Here is a 20,242-nt window from a genome sequence, read left to right as displayed (position 1 = left end):
CTTGAGCCATATTTTGGACTGTTCGGGCCTGTTACATATGAGGAGCAGAGCCCTAGGTGTTCACCAGGGCGGGGCAACTCAGTCACTGGGTTGTGCCGCTGTATGTGGGGGCGGGGTCAAAGGGGAGCAATGGCTGCCTTTGCTGCCTCTGCTGCCTCCTGCCACCTGGCCCGTGTGGTCTGTCCCACTATGTGCAAATGTGTGACCACAGTCAGCCTGCTGCCCTGCACCCTCACTGGGTCTGCCTGATGCTACCTGGCTGCCTGGGCACCTGGGGTGGGGGGATCCTTCCTGTTGGACCCCCACTCTGCTGCTGGCTCCGCCCCTCTTACCAGTCCTGGTTGAACGGTTTGTTATTATCGGACTTCTGTATAGTTCAATTTTCTGTTCTATGGCTGCGTCTTTGTTCACCAAACCTTTGTCATATTCAAACTTGGTTGTGGGAGAAGGCACAGTGTTTCCACCTACACCTCCATCTTGGCGGAAGTCCCCAATTTTCATTTCTTGTGAGTTACTTGTTTATTTCTCTGGGTAACTTTTATGTCATCCTTTTTTTTACCTCAATGGTTTATAATTTTACTGTGATATGTCTATTTATATGTATCCTACTAGGCATTTGAAATGCAATTTTGATATGGGATTTTCCATCTTTTTTAAATTCCAGGGAATTCTAAGTCATTAATTCTTTGATTTATTGCTATTTCTTTCATTCTGTTTTTAAGAAATTTCCTGAAATATATCCCTGGTTAATTGTTCTTTAATATTATTTACTTGTAGTTAATTTTCATTTAATTGGTTCTGATTATTAACTTACATTTTAGATACTTTCTTCTGTACTCTCTTCCAATTCATCAGATCTCATTTTAATCATACACACTTTAAATTTATTACATATGTAGGATTCCCTTTATTATCTCAATGCTATACACTTAATCTCTAATATTTCTAAGTGTTTTTTTGATATTCTCATTTTTTCATCATTTCTTATTCACTTTTAATGGATAGTGAATGCCATCTATTTACTATTTTTAAACCTATTGTGCTGGTTAAGCATACGTATTTTAAAACTCTCATCATTTCATCCCTTCATCCTGTCACTTTAAAATTCTCAAATTTAATCTGGAATCAATTAATGTTTCAATTGGTGATTTATGTACTTATCTTTTTAAATATTAGATCTATGTATGTGTTGTTAATTTTTAGTGTACAAGCTCCTTTGGAGTATTTTGTTGGGAGTGGTTGTTTTGGTTTTCTTGCTCCATTTCTTTGCATCACTCCTCCAAATCTGATAAATTTGCCTTTGTTTTTTCCAATTCCCCAGGTTTTTAGGCCAACCTAGTTGTTATAAGGGTGACTTTTCACAGTGATACTGAAAATACTCACAGAGGGCACACATCGCTTGCTTTCATTCTTTGATGTGTCTGTGTAATATTCCCTCCTAACTAACACAGTGATGATCTGCAAAAAGTTGGGGTTTTTTAAAACTTTTTTACAGTGAGGTTTATATTACTTTCTTTGGGCTGTTGTAACAAAACACCACAAACTCAATGGCATAAACAAACAAAAACATTATTCTCTGACAGTTCTGGAGGCTAGAAGTCTGAAATCCAGGTGTTGGCAGGGTCAGGCTTCCTCAGAAGTCCTCAGGAAAGATCCCTGCTCTGCTCTTCCTCCCTGAGACTAGCTGCCAGCAATCCTTAGCATGCTCTGGTTTGTAGGTGCATCCCTACAATCTTGTCCCCTATCATCACATGACATTCTCCCTCTGTGTCTGTGTTGCCTTTCTCCTTCTTAAAAGGACACCAGTGATTAGATTCAGGACCCATTATAATCCACTATGACCTCATCTTAATTTAACTAATTTCATTGGCAAAGACCCTATATCCAAATAAAATACTCTTTTTTTAAGAATTATTTATTTATTTATCTTTAGATGGGGAAGGGAAGGAGAGAGGGAGAGAAATATCAATGTATGGTTGCCTCTCGCACATTCCCTGCTGGGAACTGGCCTGCAACCCAGTTGTGTGCCCTGACTGGGAATCAAATCTCAATCCTTTGGTTCACAGGCCTGCACTCAATCCACTGAGCTACACCAGCCAGGGCCAAATAAAATATTCTGAGTTTATAGGTGGACATGAAATTTGAGGAACACTATTTAACCCAGTCCCAGGGTGTTCTACCCCACTATTCAGATCAAAGCATTGACTCTGGATCTAGTCCCTTAAGAAGCACTTTATTTTTCCTTTGGAAGCTGATGTCCCAGAAGCCACTGCCTGTTTCTAAGCTTAGAGCATTCCCATTCAGCCTTTGAACTCAGCTATGTTTATTTCCTTTGTTTCTGTTCAATTTCTGGTTAGGCAAAACAGGAAGTTCAGGATGATGTTTATTTTGTCTCTGAACCTGGATATGTCCCCTTTGGAATTAAAAAAAATGTGTAGATTACCAAATCACCTATCAGATTGTTGTTGTTGTTGTTGTTGTTTTCTTTTAAAGTTTGAGTTCATTAATACTCAATCTTTTAAATATGTATATATTTAAAGTTCTAAATACACCTTTGAGTACTGATTTAGCTTCATCCCATAAGTTTTCTTATTTCATGCTTTCATTGACATAAAGTTCCAGTTAATTATTTTGTTATGATTTATTCCTTCATCCATGAGTAATTCCAAACATGGTGTTTGGCAATATTTTTATCATAGATTTCTCATTCTGTAACAGGGTGCAGCCAAGAGGGGGCACCAAATAGGGATTTGGAATGGGGTCCAGAACTCAAGGTGCCCAGGAAATATTAGAAAGATATATAGGATGTCCTCACCCCTCCCTGCCTACAGGCTTGAGTTGGGGGAAGGGACACATGGAGCAGGGTCATTGAGAAATGTTTGGCATAGCAACAGCTTTGCAGCTAACCTCTAGCATGGTCATTTAACATGTCTATAACCTTTAACTGGTTGTACAGATATGTTAAATAGCGGTGGCCATGCTTTGAGCCAAGGGGATGGAAGTGACTTCCACCCAAGACAGAACTGGGAGGCAACGCCCCCTGATTACAACACCTGTGTGACAGCTTGGAGATGATTGGCTCCATGCCATGGGGCCACACCTGCCCAGACTCACTATAGCAGCCCAGTAAAGCTAGAAGGATAATAGGAATGCTGACAGGTGTAACTGCTTGTAGGCGGAGCCTGCAGAGGAAAATTGATGCAGGCATTTAAACCCAGACATGGCAGCCATTTAAGAGAGAACCACGCGGCTTTGGCCCCCCACAGCTTTGGTGAGAATGAGGACCACATACGTGGCTGTGGGGTGCTCCCTTCTGCCACATTGCTTGGGAAGCAGGAGAGACTTTGCCTAGAGGAAATGGGGTGAAAGGACTCTTGCTGATGAGCCATCAGAAGGTGCCACGTGGCTTTGGATTAACTGGAGATCGTGGTGGTGACACAGCTGATGGCACAGGAAGCCTGCATCGCAAACTTCTCCTTCTTTTCCTGAGATATGGTACCCCAGACTAGGGCAGAGAGAGAAGCGAGGACTGTGCACATCTGTGGGCATCCTAAAAGACTTTAATATTTTAATGAAGACATTGGGTCACTACTTTAAGTCTGTATAGCTTTAAATAAACGTTTCCTTTCCTTCCCACAAATCTCTGGCATTGAGAGACATCTTTCCTCCTGTGTGGGGTCCTTTCAGTAATACTATACCGTACCCCACCTTGGCTCTGTTCTGTAACAATTCCATTGCACTGGGGACAGAAAACAGAGGTTGTAAAGTATCAATGCTGAGAATTTTTAAAAAAGTTTTCTTTGTGGCATAGCACCTGATCAATTGTTATAAGTGTTTATTACAGATGTGAAAAGACTATATATTCTGATCATTGGGTTAAAAATTGCTATGTATCTATGATATAACTTTTATGTAATTTGGTGGGCCAAATATTCTGTATCCTCACCAATTTTATGTTTATATTTCATATTCACTTTTTGGAGAAGTGTGTTAAAATTTTAATCTACAATCTACTCTGTAGATTTTTATTGTAATTTTATAAATTTTTGTTATATATTTGAAGTTATGTTGCTATAGATTTATATGGGCTCATAACTATTACATATTTTTGGTAAGGTGTTTATTTTATTATTAAGTAATATCTTCTTTAACTCTATTAATTCTTTTCATTTTAAATTCCATTTTATCTCATAGTCACTAATATATCTATAGAAGCTTGATTTAGTACATGCCTAGAATGTCTTTTCTGACCTTTGTCTTCAACCTTTCTTTGCATTATAGTTTTTAGTCTGTCTCTCATAAGCAACATATAGCTGGAATTTTGAAAACCCTAATGTGAAAGTCACTATCATTTAAAAAGCAAGTTCAATTGGTTACATTTATTGTGAAACCTGGCATATTTAGGCTTACTTTTTTTAACTCATTTTGTGTATTGTGTATTTTCCTATTTCTCATTACATTGAAGTTTTAATATTTTTCCCGTTCTATTAATGGGAATACGTGTAAGTGATCATTCTTAATTTTGGAAAAATTTAAATTAATCAGTGTTCCTGTTCTCAAAAACTATAAAAAGAGTTTTAGATTTTACCTGGATTTTAGTCTAAATGGTGAGTTAGGGTTAACTGATACTGGCAGAAGGCACAGGATTTCACAAAGGACTTTTTTACTGCCATATTGATTGTTTACCTTAATCCCAAGTCCCAAAGGGCTGACACAGAAGGAGATGCCAGTGAATGTACACACAGTGGATTTGGGTCACAGCTAAGAAATCCTGAGTTGAGGAAATTCCAAACTTTGAAATGGGTTGCAAGTAAATCTACCAATATTAGCCCCAGAAGGAGATTTTATCTTCATCACCCTGGACACTCTGCTCCAGCAGAAAACACTATCTATATATTCCAAGGACAGGTACTGTTCAAACATCTTTGAAAAGGGAGTCCAGAGCAAAAGCCCCTGCTAACAAGCTAAGCAGAAATGCAAGGGGAATGCAAGCAGAAATGCATGGAGAATTCCCTACCCACACTATCTGCCTCTTGTTTCTATACTATATTAGTTCACGGTGAATTTTCTCATGAGTACACTTTGTCAGCCATCCTAATTAATTTGACTGATGGAGGATAGTACCAATTATATAATCATCTTGTCTGAACTAGCACTTAATTAAGGCTACTATCTACAGGATTCTAAGTAGCAGGATGAAGACAACCTACATTAGTAACCCTTGGGGTTTCTCAGCTATGATGCAAATCCATTGCCTGCATAGTATGTGGCTGGACCCACCCTCTCATTGCCCCTGTGGCACCATGGGAACTGATGGAAACATGAATGTTGGGCTGTCTGTTCTCTTCACTGTTCTCAACAGCAAAGTCCTTGACAGCCCTTTTACTGATCAAGATTAGATCTGAGAATGTCTTAAACAAAACTAAACTGTTTTCTAGTAAATTAAATTTTTTTCTTACTGCCTCATTGGAACTTAACACAAAATTAAACCACATTCAGGTATCAAATGAAAAGGAACTTTTTGTTTTGGGTGGTAGCAAATCAATACCAGAAAGAGAAGAAAAGAAGCAAGGGGGAAAAAGGGAAAAGAACTTAAAGTAGAAGGATTAACAGTGGAAGAATTTTGTTCAAAAACAGGTTCATATTACCATGTGGCTTGCTCAAAATCATATTTATATCAACAAAAAATAACCCTTTAAGAGACATGAAGGATATTGTATCAGAGAAATTTAATGAGGGAGAAGTATCACTTTGGAGAGCAGAGGTGGATGGTGCTGGAAGGTAAAGATTCAAGCTAGTGGGAGACTCAAATGACGGATCATGAAAGGGGGAAACTTCAGAGCAGCGATTTTCTACCAGTGTGCTACAGCAGGTGTGTGCCGTGAGAGTTTTTAAAGCATGCAACACTTGAGTATTTAGTCGGGGGTGCTGACCTCTTTTCTCATAGATTGTCAAATAAAAAAATGACAACTGTCACCCCAGCAATAACTGTCTGGTGTGAATGAGTCAAAATTATACCTATGTTTGTCATGTATTGTATTTTTGGCTGCAGAATGTTAGTGATTAGTGTATGTGTTCCATGAGACAAAGGCCACTGTGGGGAGTGACGTAATTTAGATAGGTGGCGCATGTTCTTTCAATACTGTGCTCACTGCAACCCAGGTAACAGGTCACCTTTTGAAAGGCTAGGTTGAGGAAATCATCCATACTTCACTTATCAAGTACTTTGAAGACACTGAGGAAATAACACTGTAGTACGTAAATAAAAACGGAGATATTGTTTCCATATTTATTCTGGAAACAAAGCAAAAAAAGTTGACTAGTCACTTGACAAAATAGATGACATGTTGGTGCCATTCTATACCGTCTATGCTAAGAAAACAAGTCTAAAAAAATTATCTTTACCTGAAGGTGGTCGAATTATATATCCGGCATGCTCCTGACTCGCCACATTTAAAAGTTGGCCAGTGTAAACACGTGGAGTCCATTAAAGCTCCAAAATATATAGGGGCAGGGATACCAGCTACAGTGAAAAAGAGAGAGAAAAATCCATCAACAAGGTAAAAATTAGGACACATTGTTTTGTATCCTAAAGTGTTTCTATTCCCCCTATTCGTAAAACCAACAACACAACAAAACCTAAATTTAATACTTTAAATTTGACTTTTAGAAATTAGAAATACTTTTATCCTTAAAGTTTCTAGAGTATAAAGGATCAGTAATCTTATGGACAAATGCAACATAAAACCTATTGATGGAGAAAAACATTGAATTAATGATTACATTTTTTTTCTGTAATGTTTCGGCCAATCATATATGCATTTTACTTTAACATAGCATTTTCGATTCATTGAATTTTCAAATCCAACAGATGAAAAATAAAATTCAGGTCCGATTGGACTTTTTTAAGTAAAAGAGGGAAGTTCTCTCTCTCTTCTTGTACTCCATTCTCATAGGAATTACAGAGCACTGTTTAGAGTGGGAAGGATAAGCGCATTTACTTAGTGTTTAGAAATGGTCTGATACAATGTTGGAAAAAATAACCTCTCTCACCAAACACTCTCGTGGAGAACATATGTAACCCCACACCCAGAGACTTCTGTTCAGGCTTGATACACCTACAAAATAAATGAATAAATTAATCAAATCCAAATATTAAACTCTGCAGTAGAAGCTTGGCAAGAGATTGAGGAATAGAGGTGTGAAGAGAGCTGAAAGCATAATTAAAACTTGTCTTATTAGGGAGTAGATATTAATACTGAGAAGTTTTGAAAATGATGAGAGAAACAAAAACATAGCTCAGAATTTCAATACTCAGGTTAACCATTTGAAAGATATAACTTTCAAAACAGAAGAAGAAAATTTAATGTATACCACATAAAACAATTTAAAAAAAAGCAAAGAGAAAGTCCAATAAGTGAAATACATGAAATAAAATAACAAAGAGAGCCATGTCACAATAATTATAGTAAACATAAACAGGCTAAATTCACCAGTCTCACAGTGCAAAATCGAATCTAGCAAACTGTTTATGAAGTGAATGAAAGAACTGAAGATTAAAATTAAAGAGAAGGAAAATTATATAACAGGAAAGAAAAAAACCTAGCACTGCAATTTTAATAAGAAGCAAAATAAAATTCCTTAAAAGGAATGATGAAAAGATAAAGAAAATTGTGTGCTGGTAGTAACAGAAGTATAGTGATCAAAGGCACATCTTCACCTACAATATTGCCTCCAAATATATTTATGACATAATTATAAAGAGAAACACATCAGAAGCATTTAGAGATTTTGATAGACATCTCTGAATTGCTGATGGGTTAAGCAGACAAAAACAATTCTAGGTTTACAAAATTCACATAATGCAAAGATTTACTTCAATCCAAGAGATATGGAAACTGTATACCTAAAATGCAGAAGATGCACATAAAACACTCAAAAATTAGCATGTGTTAAGCACCAAAGAAAGCCTCAATATTCCTCCTCAAAACTCCACATCTTTCGATTGTGTTCTCTGAACCTAAAAATGAAATAACAACAATAAAAATATACCTTTAAAAAGTTTCCATATATATGGAAGTTATGTAACATACTAATAACTAATAAACTCATTTTAGTTCATGGATACTTATGACTAGAAGAAGTGGAGAATGAATTGAAAATGATAAAAATAAAGAAAAATGAAACACGAGAAACCTTACTCCAATCTATAACATTAAGGTGCTATGGAACTGAGAATTATGACTAACTTAACTCTGCTTCTGCATTCCAATAAAAGATGAAGGAAGGAGAAATAAATGCAAACTTTGTTTGGCAGGCGTGTTGAGAATTGTTTATTAGGCACAAAGGATACCGCAATTGAAAGCCCACAGGTACAATCCGCCAAAGCTTGAATCCTACTTCTGTGATTTCCTAGTCTTAGTAAGCCTTTCACCATTTGTGTCTCACACTAGCCAGGTAAGAGAGTTGAGCATTTATTATTATGCCCACTTTTTATTTTTTAAAAATGTGGAGCTCAGAAAGGTCCAGTGTCCTGCCTAATGCCCTGTAGATAGGAATTGCTGAGACAGAGGCTTCTAACAGCTTTACTCTGCTGTCTTTACAAGTCAGACCATAGGCTAGGAGTGCTAGGCAACCACTCTCGACCTACCAAAACGCCCATTTGATATGGTTTACCTCGGAATATAAATGTGTCTCTTTTTGTGTTAAACAATGAGAATTTCACTAACTCAACTGTAGGAAATAAGAAAAAAAACCAAAGGGGAAGCCAACAGATGAACACTTACAGTACCACCTTTAAAATTTCATAAAACTCAAGAATGCTTAATGCAAACTCTTAATGAATAATAGAGCAGAACACTGAATTCTTAGATATCTTGGGCTCCACCTGGCTTTCTTAAAAAGTTGCCTTAATAGCCCTGGCTGGTGTAGCTCAGTGGATTGAGCACAGGCCTGTGAAGCAACGGGTCGATGGTTCCATTCCCAGTCAGGGCATATGCCTGGGTTGTAGGCCAGGTCCCCAGTAGGGGACACATGAGAGGCAACCACACATTGATGTTTCTCTCCCACTATTTCTCCTTCCCTTCCCCTCTCTCTAAAAATAAATAAATAAATCTTTTTTAAAAAGTTGCCTTAATAAAGGACCAGAAAGGAATCTAAATTTAAAAAAAAAAACAACAATAATTTGTGTACCTCAGGAGAACCATATATCCAGGAATGGCAGATAAAGAATAGATGAAACTGCTGACGGACGACAAGATTAAAAAGTACTGCAGCATCATGGCACAGTCGGGCCCTCTGCCACACAGCCCAAGGACTGCAGACGCGTTTCCTGAGGTTTGAATGCAGCTACAGTTTTGGAACACCTAACAAAAATAACATACGATCCTCTTTAGGGAAGAAAACTTCAAACACAAATCTCAAATATTTTCTACATCACCAGTTGGATCAGAATGGAGACTGTTTATGTCCTTTAGTCTCATCTCCTTTGTGGTGTCTCTCAGGATCATAACAAAAACCGAAACATAGAAGGGGCGTCTCAGAAAAACTGTACCAGTCTTTAAATACAGAGTCTGGCACAAATAACACCCCTTTTTATTATAAAATCTTTTATTACAAAATCATAAGCATGTCCTTCTGGAACACAGCAATATCACACTCAAGCACACCACGTGACATTTTAGGTGAAGTGTTCAAATTAAAACTCTAGATTATCGCACTCATATCACACCCCTACCAACCACCCTCAGGCAGGACTTCCTTCTGCTGGACCCTGTTTAGGGAGTGAATTGGTAGCGCCTCAGCTATCCGGAAGTTGTGCTTTTTAAAAATACATACTGTTTTGCCACAATACTAAGTATGACAAACAAAATTTCTTTTAGAATACTCTCTTGAAATATTTAGATACCTAGGATAAATAAAGCTTTGTTTCAAATAATACAGTCTCTTGAAAAACAGACTAAAGTTAATTATCCCTTTTTGATTTCTTATGTTTTCAGGTTTTAATAAGAATCATGATTTACATTTTACTTTGATCACCAGCCACCATTTTTAGGCAAGAAAACATGCCTAATTCTATCATATAAAGCTTTCAGAATGTGAAAAACATGGAAAATATGTATATAGACACAGAAAAAAAAACAGTGAAACAATTAGCTGGATAATTGGGATCAAAACTGCCAACTTTATATCAATGATAAAAATATTTCAGTCCAGATTATTGTTTTTTAATTATCTGAGTAATAATGTCAACTGCTATGAAATTCGATACCAGTGCTCAAAAACCATAAAGATTTAAAACAAGCTGTAGGAAATAAAAGGCAAATCGAGTGAGTCTATGAAAAAAAGTAAGTTTATTTTTTCCACAAAAAATTAATTTGGCTTTAAAGAAAAGCTTTCATTGTAATTGTATGGAGTGTAAGCCCAGTTCCCAGTTGGAAAACGCCAGTGCAGGTCATAAAACAAAATTTCTGTTTAAAAAAACAAAATGCTGATAGGTCATGTTACCATTTTTAGTCCTGTTCCCGTGAACGTCTCACAGCCAGCCAGACAGGCCGACATATAGGACAGCCCGTTGCTCCCACACACAGGGTCCCACGTTTTCCTTGGACAGTTGCAACCTCTGTTGCAGTCAGCAAGGATGTGATTTCCCGCATGGGAATCTTGTTGCATTCTGAAATGATTTAAAATAATGCCATGAATATTGAAAGACTGTTAGGAAATTTCCTTTTTTTTTTTCATTTCAATCCACAGTTAAATTTTTCTCTTCCCTAAAGTAGAAACAGAAATGTTCCAACCATTGATGTGTGACCTGAGGACTACAGATATGGCAGAAAAGTCAGACTTCGGTAACTACATAGCCCCTTTTTCAATGATTTAGTTCAGAGAAACAAACAGCCAACCAACAGGCATTCATTGAGTGCCTACCATATGGAAAATGTTTTCCAGGTATTATGGGAACTCAAGAACAAACTTGACCTAATCCCTGTGGTTGATCCATATGGTGGAAATTAACAAGAGATATCACATCTTAAAAGCAAGTTCAAAGGCTCACTTTAAGATCAAAACCTGTAAGTTCAACATATAACATACATAATACATTTAGTTCCAGAAACATAACTACGTGTGTAAACCACTACATTCTTCTAGTATAAAAATGAATTAGGAACTGAAATCAGAAATGACCAATGTTGCCATTTTGATGGCCCCCCATGCAGGAAGCCAGCCCAGGCAACCTGGTCAGCCACCAAGCCCCTCCTACAGCCCCACTAAAGCAGGGAGCCAATTAGGACCCCTGCTTTACTGTGAAGTATAACCTCTGGCTCCACATAACCAAATAACCCAGGGCAGCCTCAGAGCCTGGCCCTCAGTACTACCGGACGGTGGCGCCAATCCTGCAGCACGGTCCAGCAGCAGAACCCTGCCTGTGCCCCACCCAAGGGCCGGACACAAGCTGCCACCTTGTTCAGTCAGGGCACCCAGGCAGTGACCCCACCTAACCATGCAGCAATGTCCCGCAGCCTCACTCAAGGAGAGAAGGGGAAGCGTGACCCTCCTGTCCGGGGAGCACCAACTCTAGCTCACCCAGCCTTCCTGGAGACCCAGGTAACCCTCAAAGTACGTACCTAAAACTATTCAATAGTGAGACATGACTCTACAAAGAAAATCTAAGAATTGTAGATGAATTAATGTACCCCGCATCAGGATTCAGTTATGCTAAATTTAAGCCTCTTGTGGAAACTCGTAAAGGCCATTGAGACTGTATAGTTGACTCTTAATTTTATCCACTTTTGGGAGTATAAAATATATGGATAACATATCCTACTGCCACCTAAAACTATAGGCAGTTTCTTTTGATATCCACTAGGATACATGCAATCATAAGCCCACCAACCCTAAGATATGTTCCCAATCTTTTTAATAAACCTGGAGCCCGAATGTACAGGTACAATTGGCAGATGAAGGAAAGATGAAAGACCGTGGATTACTGACTGCCATGAACTCCAATTAGCAAATGATTTGGTCATGGATAATCACTGGAGAAAATATGTTATTAACTACTCAAAGTGTGTAACATTCTTTAGTGAAAAACGTACCCTTCATAAGAGGTGGTTAAGCCAGCCACTGCAGAATTATCACAGACCATGAGAAAGGACAAGAAGTAGAGAAAATAGTCTATTAAAGACAACCAGAAGGCTATGTGGGCAGCTTGTTTGACAGTGATCTTGAACTTTTTCATAATTAAACCAGCAAATAAATATCCAAAGCATACCGGAGGTAAGTTATAAATACCTATAAATGCAAGAAAAATGTCATTTACAATGTGATTTAGCAAAGGAACAAATACGATTTTACTTCCATTTAACATGTCTCGCAAACGAAACCATTTAGGTCCAATTCACAGTAAAGATGGCTGACTGAATTTTATCCCTACTTAATTACATATGATATGCAGAGATATTTTTAAATGTCCCTCAGTGTCAAGGTATATTTTGAAGGCTATTATTATCACTCGTTTAATTAATTGCAGTAGGGCTGGAAATGTCTTCTAGGCAGAGACCATGTTCTAAATACCTTTTCTTACGGTTCAGGTAGGAGTGACAAGTCAAAGCTCACCAGTAATTTATCTTTCCATTTGGGGATATATATATATATATATATATATATATATATATATATATATATATATGATTTGCATAATTTTTCTGTTGTTTATTTCCACTTTGGTTGTTAAGAATTTGACTCACTTTAAGGTACTTTAAGAGATTACTTCTCAGCCTGTAATTGTCAAGTGTATCTACATTTCATGTCTTTCAGCTACTGCTGCTACTACCTACACCTGCCTTCAAAAAGGGAAAAAAGAAGAAAAAGAAAAAGCAAGATACAGCCTGAGGTTGCATTCTTCCTTCTTAGCCTCTGCTGATGGAATCATACCCTTGGGAGAAGTTGTTAAAAATCCATCCTAGAGTCCTGCACGGGGAACTCAGATTTGGTATGGCTAAGGTGGGCACCCCGTATCTTAACTATTCACAAACATTGTAGGACACGTGGATAAAGATCATAGTAAATTCACTCTCAAAACTGTAAAAGATCCCTGGAGAAACCTAAGGTTTGTGTAGGAGGTGGCGTCGGGGTGGGAAGGGGTGGTTTGGGTGCTACCTCAGACCACCAGGGGGAGCAGAGGGACCATGGAATTTATGACGAGGAGCCAAGAGTGAAATCTTGAGAGTAAAACACTCCTAATGAATTAACTCTTGCCTTCCTTTTTTTCACTAATGGATTGCTTCTCTGAAAATTGTATCTAATTTGTGCATTACTCAAGATTTCCACAAATATTTTGGATGTGCATTCTGACTGGAGAGAGAGAGAACAGAGAAGAAAGCCAGGCTTTCTCTTCCTACCTACCCTTTGTTGATTTCATTGACGAACACTAGGAAGAAATGTACCAGAGACAGAAACACCCCAACAGATTTTAATTTAGGGGTTCCCTAGACACATCAGCACTCTGATCACCATTTCATACGTGGAGGAGGGGGAAGGGAAGGGGAGAGTGAGCTAGGAACGCAGAGAAAAACAAACATACCAATTAGAAAGACTGCATCAGAAGTTGATTGTCCATATTGCTGTTCCAGATATTTAGGCATGAAGAATATCATATTAACAAATGCATTAAACTGTAGCACACTAACTAGTATAAAAATCATGTAAATTGGGTTGCAAAAAAGAATTTTCATGAATGGTAAAAAATCTGAAATGAAAGAAAGCAACAGCGTCAAACTAATTTGACTTTGCATTGTATGACTGACTTTCTCTGAAACATCAACTTCCCCTCCAAATTGTCCTCCTGTTTTATAATGCACATATTGTTCTTTTGTTTTACCCCTTAAAAGCTGAAGTTATGTCATTGTTGGGGGGGGCTTCTTCCAATCAGTGACACAGTTGAGTAGGTAGGTATCATGACACAACAGTTTTGCTTTGACTAAGTTACTATTGTGTATTAAGGAAAAATTATAACATGACCAAAATATTACAATATTCATATCATTTCCTTTTATCCTTCTCTTTTGCCTTCTATTAATAGCTTCTCTTCCCCAGAGATTATCTATTATGAAAGATGCTTGTTCTGATCTCTCTAAAATCCAGAAGAAAATCAATTTGATAAAGAAGTTCACACTCTAATATTGATATTATCACTGCTGAACATTTAAAGTGTTGATAAATAAATATTTGGGAATTCATGGGATATAAATTTTCTCAAGTACCAGGTGTTTCTTCAAAACATCAGTTTTGGTGGTTCTGCCAATGGTTCCCAATAAAATGTGCTTAAAACCAGTTACTTGGGTATCTTTGAAAATACCAACTTCCAGGACCCATTTCCTAAGTTCCTGGTTCATTAGACACATACCAAGGGCTGCGTAAATAACTTCATCAAAACTTGTCTCTGCTTGTGTGCACTGACAAAACTCAGAGACGGATTTGTAGCCCATCTCTGGGAAGTGCTCTCAGAAGCAGTCACACTTGTTGCCATTTGGTGTCAAAGTCTAACTGACAGTTTCTTTTTACTTTCCTTACTTTCTTGTTTTCTGTCTTGATTACCTTGCTTATTCTGTATTATCCTGGTTTGCTTAATAAACTGCCTAAAAATGCATTCTGGAACAAAGTATCAATAAAGCATTTGTGGGAGGAAATGAATTCTGGTGGTAGAGTTCTTACTTATGAATAAAATACACAGCAGAGATGAGACTTGTGTTCAGCTCTTTGAAGATTTTTAAGTCGCCTATTTTGTTGCCATCCCTGTTCTCATACAAGAGTCCCAATAGTTCAGATTCTTTTCTGTTGAGATATGCTATGAGTAAAGCATATGATATAGGTTATACTAAGCTAAGCTCTTTCCTAGTTTTGAAAAATGACCTGAGAGACCAGAGACATATTCTCTATTAACATCTGTCCACATCATCCCTTTGAGAAGAGTTGTAATATAATCACGATGACTAAGAATTTGCAAGATTCTGAATTAGCTACTAATGATCCAGAAAATATTAAATTATGTTCAATTGGGGTTTATATGAATTTGTAATTATTAATAAAAATTCTGTGTAAATCGGTATTATAATTTATGGATGATTTAGAAGTAACAACATCAACAATAGTAATACTCATACTACTAACAGTGATAATAGTACTATGTGCCTAAATACTTTTTACCCTCACGCAATAATTCTATAACTACTATTATTAACTACATTTTACAGATAAGGAAACTTAACCCTTCCCTACCTTCTGAATGAACATTCCTTAAGAATTGCAAGGCCCAGGCCATATTGTTAAAATGCTCACACTAATTAAATTGGGTCTTGGGAATAACACAGACACTCCAAGCATCAGTAATTTTAAAAATTTCTCAGTATGTGACCAAGTTTTAAAATCAGTGTTCTCAAATACCAAGTACATAGACTCCCTTAACTTAGTTCCCCACAAAACCACCTTCTGTAAATTACCCTTTGAGATTTATTGACCATCCACAGCAATGAAGAAAGCCTTGTTAAATGAAATATGGGTCTGCATTTGCTGGGAAACAACTGTGTGGCTTGATATTGCCTACAGCACACATCACAGAGCAATTCTTTTTCTAAGTTTGTTATTGGGAAAGGTTTTCTCTTTAAGAACGGTTGTTCTTTCTTCTCTCAAATATAGAGAATTATATGACTTGTCATGTTTTCTTTTGGGGGGGGGCGCTTAACTTCCAGGAATCTCGCAGCTAAACTAACATTTTTGGTCTCAGAACTACACTCTTATTTGGATTAGTGCATTTTTCTCCTTTAGTTCTTCATTTGAATGTCTTCTTTAAAATCATTAGAACTTTAAGGTAAGTGGGACAGAGTTAATAAATAAATAAATATCTTGAGTGCCCAGATTGTTATAAATTTTTTATGAATACTCATCTGAGATAATTCAGTTTCCAAATATATTGTTTATTTCCAAGTAGTAGCGTGGAAGAATCAGACTAGTTCGGCACTATTGAGTGCTGACTGTTAATGACATGTTGCCCTAATACAGCCTGGCATGTTACAGTGCTGTACTAAAATACAGACACATTTATATAAAATAAAAAGTAAATCATGTAGTATTTAAAATTTTTATATTTGCCTTTGGTGATTCCATCATTTTCCTTCTTGACCTCTTCTTTCTCTTTCTCTTCTTGGTCATTTTTAATGATGTTAGCATCATCCTTTGCTCCTTCCTTGGCAAGCGTTTTGGGCAGGAAGAAAAAGGGAATGGCAGTGAGCACGTTCACTCCTGCACAAATCAAAAGGCCAAACCACCATGCACCAACCCAGCGGGTATCAGTGGAAGTTATGGTCAGATCATCTGTAAAAAAATATACATATTTCTATTAGCTTTAGTTGTCGTTTTCTGTATGCACTGCAGGAAAAAAATCTAAATTATTATTCTCTGTTTCTAATCAAGTAGAGAGTTTACATACAGTTCAAACATGCATAAAAGTTATCTGACAATGCATAGTGCTTCAATGTTATCTAGCAATAAATTAGTTTGAAGATCTGTTCTGTTGTGTCAGGAATTTATAAACAGGTACTTACTACATAACTGCGAGGTCTGTTCAATTATCCAGAAATGATGGCTCAATTAAAAGAAATTCAAATCTGTATGCCTAACTCTTTCGAAAAGAAGAAATACAGTTATGGTGCAGTAGAAACAGCACTGACTTTTCAGTCAGAAGGTCAGTATTTTATTTAGCTCTCCTGCTCACTAGAACTTTTAAAATTATTTAAATGCCTCCATTTTGGTTTCCACTCCTGCAAACTATAGTTAACCTATCCAATGGAAGGTCGGTAAAGACACAATGGACCGCAATAGCACACTGGAAGTTGACTGTTGTGCTCTGGCATTGTGCAAATAGGCTTTAATGAATTACCTGTGTTTACAGATCCCACGTCAACATACAGGTTTGCACAGAATGATGCCAACAAAAGTCCAAACAAAGGACCAATGATAGCTCCTGTTTCTACAAACCCTAAAGATAAAGGAAAATAAAAAGTTAGAGTATAGTTATATATCCGTATAAAGAGTTCGAATTCCACAAAGAATCTAAAAACTGAATTACTTTTGCTTTAGATATGTTTGCCTTAGATACTCATCTTGTAAGAAAATTAAGCTTGGTGTGCATATAAGTAATAAGTTTGTTCTGTAAACATTGAAGAAAAAACTTCCTAATTTATAGCCACTCGCTGGAGCAGCGTAGGCTGGAATCAGAATATAACTGAAGCCACATGTGGAGTAAGACTCTTTTGAGGCTTTCCATAGCCACCTTTTTAGAGGAATTCTAACACAACACCATGTTATAATGAATTTCTTGTGGCATAGTCCTCTGAAAAGCTTTACTCCCAGGTCTTCTATTTGAAGCTTCCTCTGGCTTTGTCCTCACTATTACTGATACTTCACTTTTATCAAAATCTCCTTTGTTACCCTTCAGGTTCTTATCTTCTTTTCATCAATCCCCGCTCTCTGCATAACTTCTTAGTAATCTGGAGTTCCATTGTTTTAGTTATCTCATAACTTGTGCACTACCCAGAATCTATGCTGCACCGTATTTGCTCACTGAAAATCCAGATGTGAACTGCTACTACCTTTCTCTTGACTTCAAAATGGGTTTGCCCATTGTCTCTGCCTTCTCCACAGTTCTACAGGATAGTCAATTCTATGTGCATCTGACCTCTTCACACCAACACCTTCTATTACCTTCTCTGAGATCCTGTTCAACCAAACACTTTTCTTGTGTTTGCTCAATTTCCTCCATCCACTGATACCTACAACACACCAGATCCACCCTGCCCTCTTCCCTTTCACGACACTTCACCTCTCCTTCCTCACCAATCATTTTACTCTACTCAAATCCTTCCACAGTCTACTCAGAATAACCTCAAGTGGTAGCACCAGTATCTCTGGATCACCTATCCAGTCTCCTTTTCTGGCCCTCATCCTCCTAACTCTCCATGTTATTTAACATTGCTGGCCAACTTCTCCTTCCAAGACTGAAAACTATACATTTATTTATTGTGTTGTGTTTTGTTTGTGAAGATGAGTTTATTTTGTCTTATAATTAACAAAATAATTTTAAGTATATTTCATTGGGTTACTATTGTCCCTTTTTTTTCTCCTCTTTATTCCCCTCCACACTGCATATGCCCCCCACCCACATTTCCCTCCCCTGGTTTGTTCATGTCCGTGGGTTGTACATATAAGTTCTGTGGCTTCTCCATTTCCTACTATTCTTAACCCCCCCCCCCCGTCGATTTTGTACCTACCAATTATGCTTCTTATTCCCTGTGCCTTTTTCCTCATTTTTTGCCCACCCCTTCCCCACTGATAACCCTCCACGTTATCTTCATTTCTGTGATTCTGTTCCAGTTCTAGTTGTTTGATTAGTTTGCTTTTTTTTTTCAGGTTCAGTTGTTGATAGTTGTAAGTTTGTTGTCATTTGACTTTTTGTATTTTTGATTTTCTTCTTTTTCTTAGATAAGTCCCTTTAACATTTCATATAATAAGGTCTGGGTGGTGATGAACTCCTTTAACTTGACCTTATCTGGGAAGCACTTTATCTGCCCTTGCATTCTAAGTGATAGCTTTGCTGGATAGAGTAATCTTGGATGTAGATCCTTGCCTTTCATGACTTTGAATACTTCTTTCCAGCCCCTTCTTGCCTGCAAGGTTTCTTTTGAGAAATCATCTGATGGTTTTATGGAAACTCCTTTTTAGTTAACTGTCTCCTTTTCTCCTGCTGCTTTTAAGATTCCCTCCTGATCTTTAATCTTGGGTAATTCAATTATGATGTGTCTTGGTGTGTTACTCCTTGGGTTCAACTTCTTTGGGACTCTCTGAGCTTCCTAGACTTGCAAACCTATTTCCTCTACCAGACTGGGGAAGTTTTCTTTCATCATGTTTTCAAATAAATTTTCAATTTCTTGCTCTTCCTCTTCTCCTTCTGGCACACCTATGATTCAGATATTGGAATATTTAAAGTTGTCCCAGAGATTCCTAAGCCTGTCTTCATTTTTTTGAATTATTTCTTCTTCATTCTATTCCAGTTGAATATTTATTTCTTTTTGTTTCAAATTGTTGGTTTAAGTTCCAGTTTCCTTGCCTTCACTGGTGGTTCCATGTGTGTTTTTCTTTATTTCACTTTTTTCATAACCTTCACTTTTTCCTCTATTTTGTGACCATACTCAACCATTTCTGTGAGCATTCTGATTGCCAGTGTTTTGAACTATGCATCTGATAGCTTGGCTATCTCTTCATCGTTTAGTTCTTTTTCTGAAATTTTGACCTGTTCTTTCATTTGGGCCATATTTCTTTGTCTCAGCACACCTGTTATGGAATAACGGGAGGAGCCTTAGGTATTTACCAGGGCAGGGCCAGTCACTTTGCTGCATTGTTGAGATGTATGTGGGGGATGGGTCTGAGAGGGAAAAACGCCACTTGCTAGGCTTTTGCTCTGCTTCCAGTCACTTTCCCTGCCACCCACAGGCAAATTGCGCCTCAGTGGGTGGGTTTGTGTACGTTCTAGGACCCTGTAGGCCCCTCCAATGGACCCTCTAGTGAGACTGGCAGTTTCTCCCACTGCTGCAACCCCTACAGGTTCTTTTTTAGTCAGAGGTTTTGAAACTTTCTCTTCCCTGCCCTGGAACCCTGGGTTGCATGGTATATCTTACTTCCTACTTGTTCCTCTTGGCTTATCCACATGTGAATGTGGGACCGCCCAGTTGGCCGGATGCAGCCTTGCCGCGCGTCCTCTCTGCTCCAGCTGCCTGTTATCACCCCTCCTACCACCCTGGATGAATGTTTCTTCTTTAATTGCTTGGTTGCCAGAAATCGACTTTCTGGAAGTTCTGGTTTTCTGTTTTTAAATTGGCTGTTATCCTTCTTTTCCTTGTGTGAGGAAGGGAAACATATCTATCTATGCCTCCATCTTGGCTGGACCAAAACTATACGTTTATTGTTTTACTTTTCCCTCTATAACTACTCCTTCCTTGATTTTTTCCCTCTTACTCTACTAAGTAGAAGTGTTTTCTAAAATTTTATCTTAGGATCTCTTGTTGTATTTAGCTTCTCATAGCAACCACTCTTGTTTTCATTTATTGTCTCTGTATAGATAATTTTCAAACTTTATTGCTAGCTTTTATGCTCTCTCCAAAACTATAGAATATACATGGAACTGTTTTCTTGA

At 37.6% G+C, this 20,242-nt stretch overlaps 1 protein-coding gene across 8 annotated transcripts in view; it reads right to left on the bottom strand.

Annotated features, from left to right (window-relative positions):
- SLCO1A2 (solute carrier organic anion transporter family member 1A2) overlaps nt 1-20,242 on the bottom strand; it is a 73,960-nt gene that overhangs the window by 4,970 nt on the left and 48,748 nt on the right. For 7 of the 8 annotated variants that reach the window (XM_037033787.1, XM_037033785.1, XM_037033788.1 and 4 more), the window contains 8 exons: nt 16,934-17,032; nt 16,147-16,368; nt 13,583-13,747; nt 12,096-12,291; nt 10,507-10,672; nt 9,193-9,365; nt 7,054-7,118; nt 6,406-6,523 (listed from right to left, as the gene is read on the bottom strand). In XM_037033787.1, coding sequence (XP_036889682.1) covers nt 6,406-6,523; nt 7,054-7,118; nt 9,193-9,365; nt 10,507-10,672; nt 12,096-12,291; nt 13,583-13,747; nt 16,147-16,368; nt 16,934-17,032 — 1,204 coding nt within the window. Of the gene's footprint in view, nt 1-6,401; nt 6,524-7,053; nt 7,119-9,192; nt 9,366-10,506; nt 10,673-12,095; nt 12,292-13,582; nt 13,748-16,146; nt 16,369-16,933; nt 17,033-20,242 lie in introns of those variants that run through there. The other variant, XM_037033792.1, reaches the window with a different exon arrangement.

This window comes from Sturnira hondurensis, unplaced genomic scaffold (assembly GCF_014824575.4).
Source record: "Sturnira hondurensis isolate 20B ecotype Veracruz unplaced genomic scaffold, ASM1482457v3 Scaffold0021795, whole genome shotgun sequence".
NCBI classification, from domain to species: Eukaryota; Metazoa; Chordata; class Mammalia; order Chiroptera; family Phyllostomidae; genus Sturnira; species Sturnira hondurensis.
The sequence above is the reverse complement of the archived record's forward strand: the minus strand, read 5'-3'. Positions and strand labels throughout refer to the sequence as shown.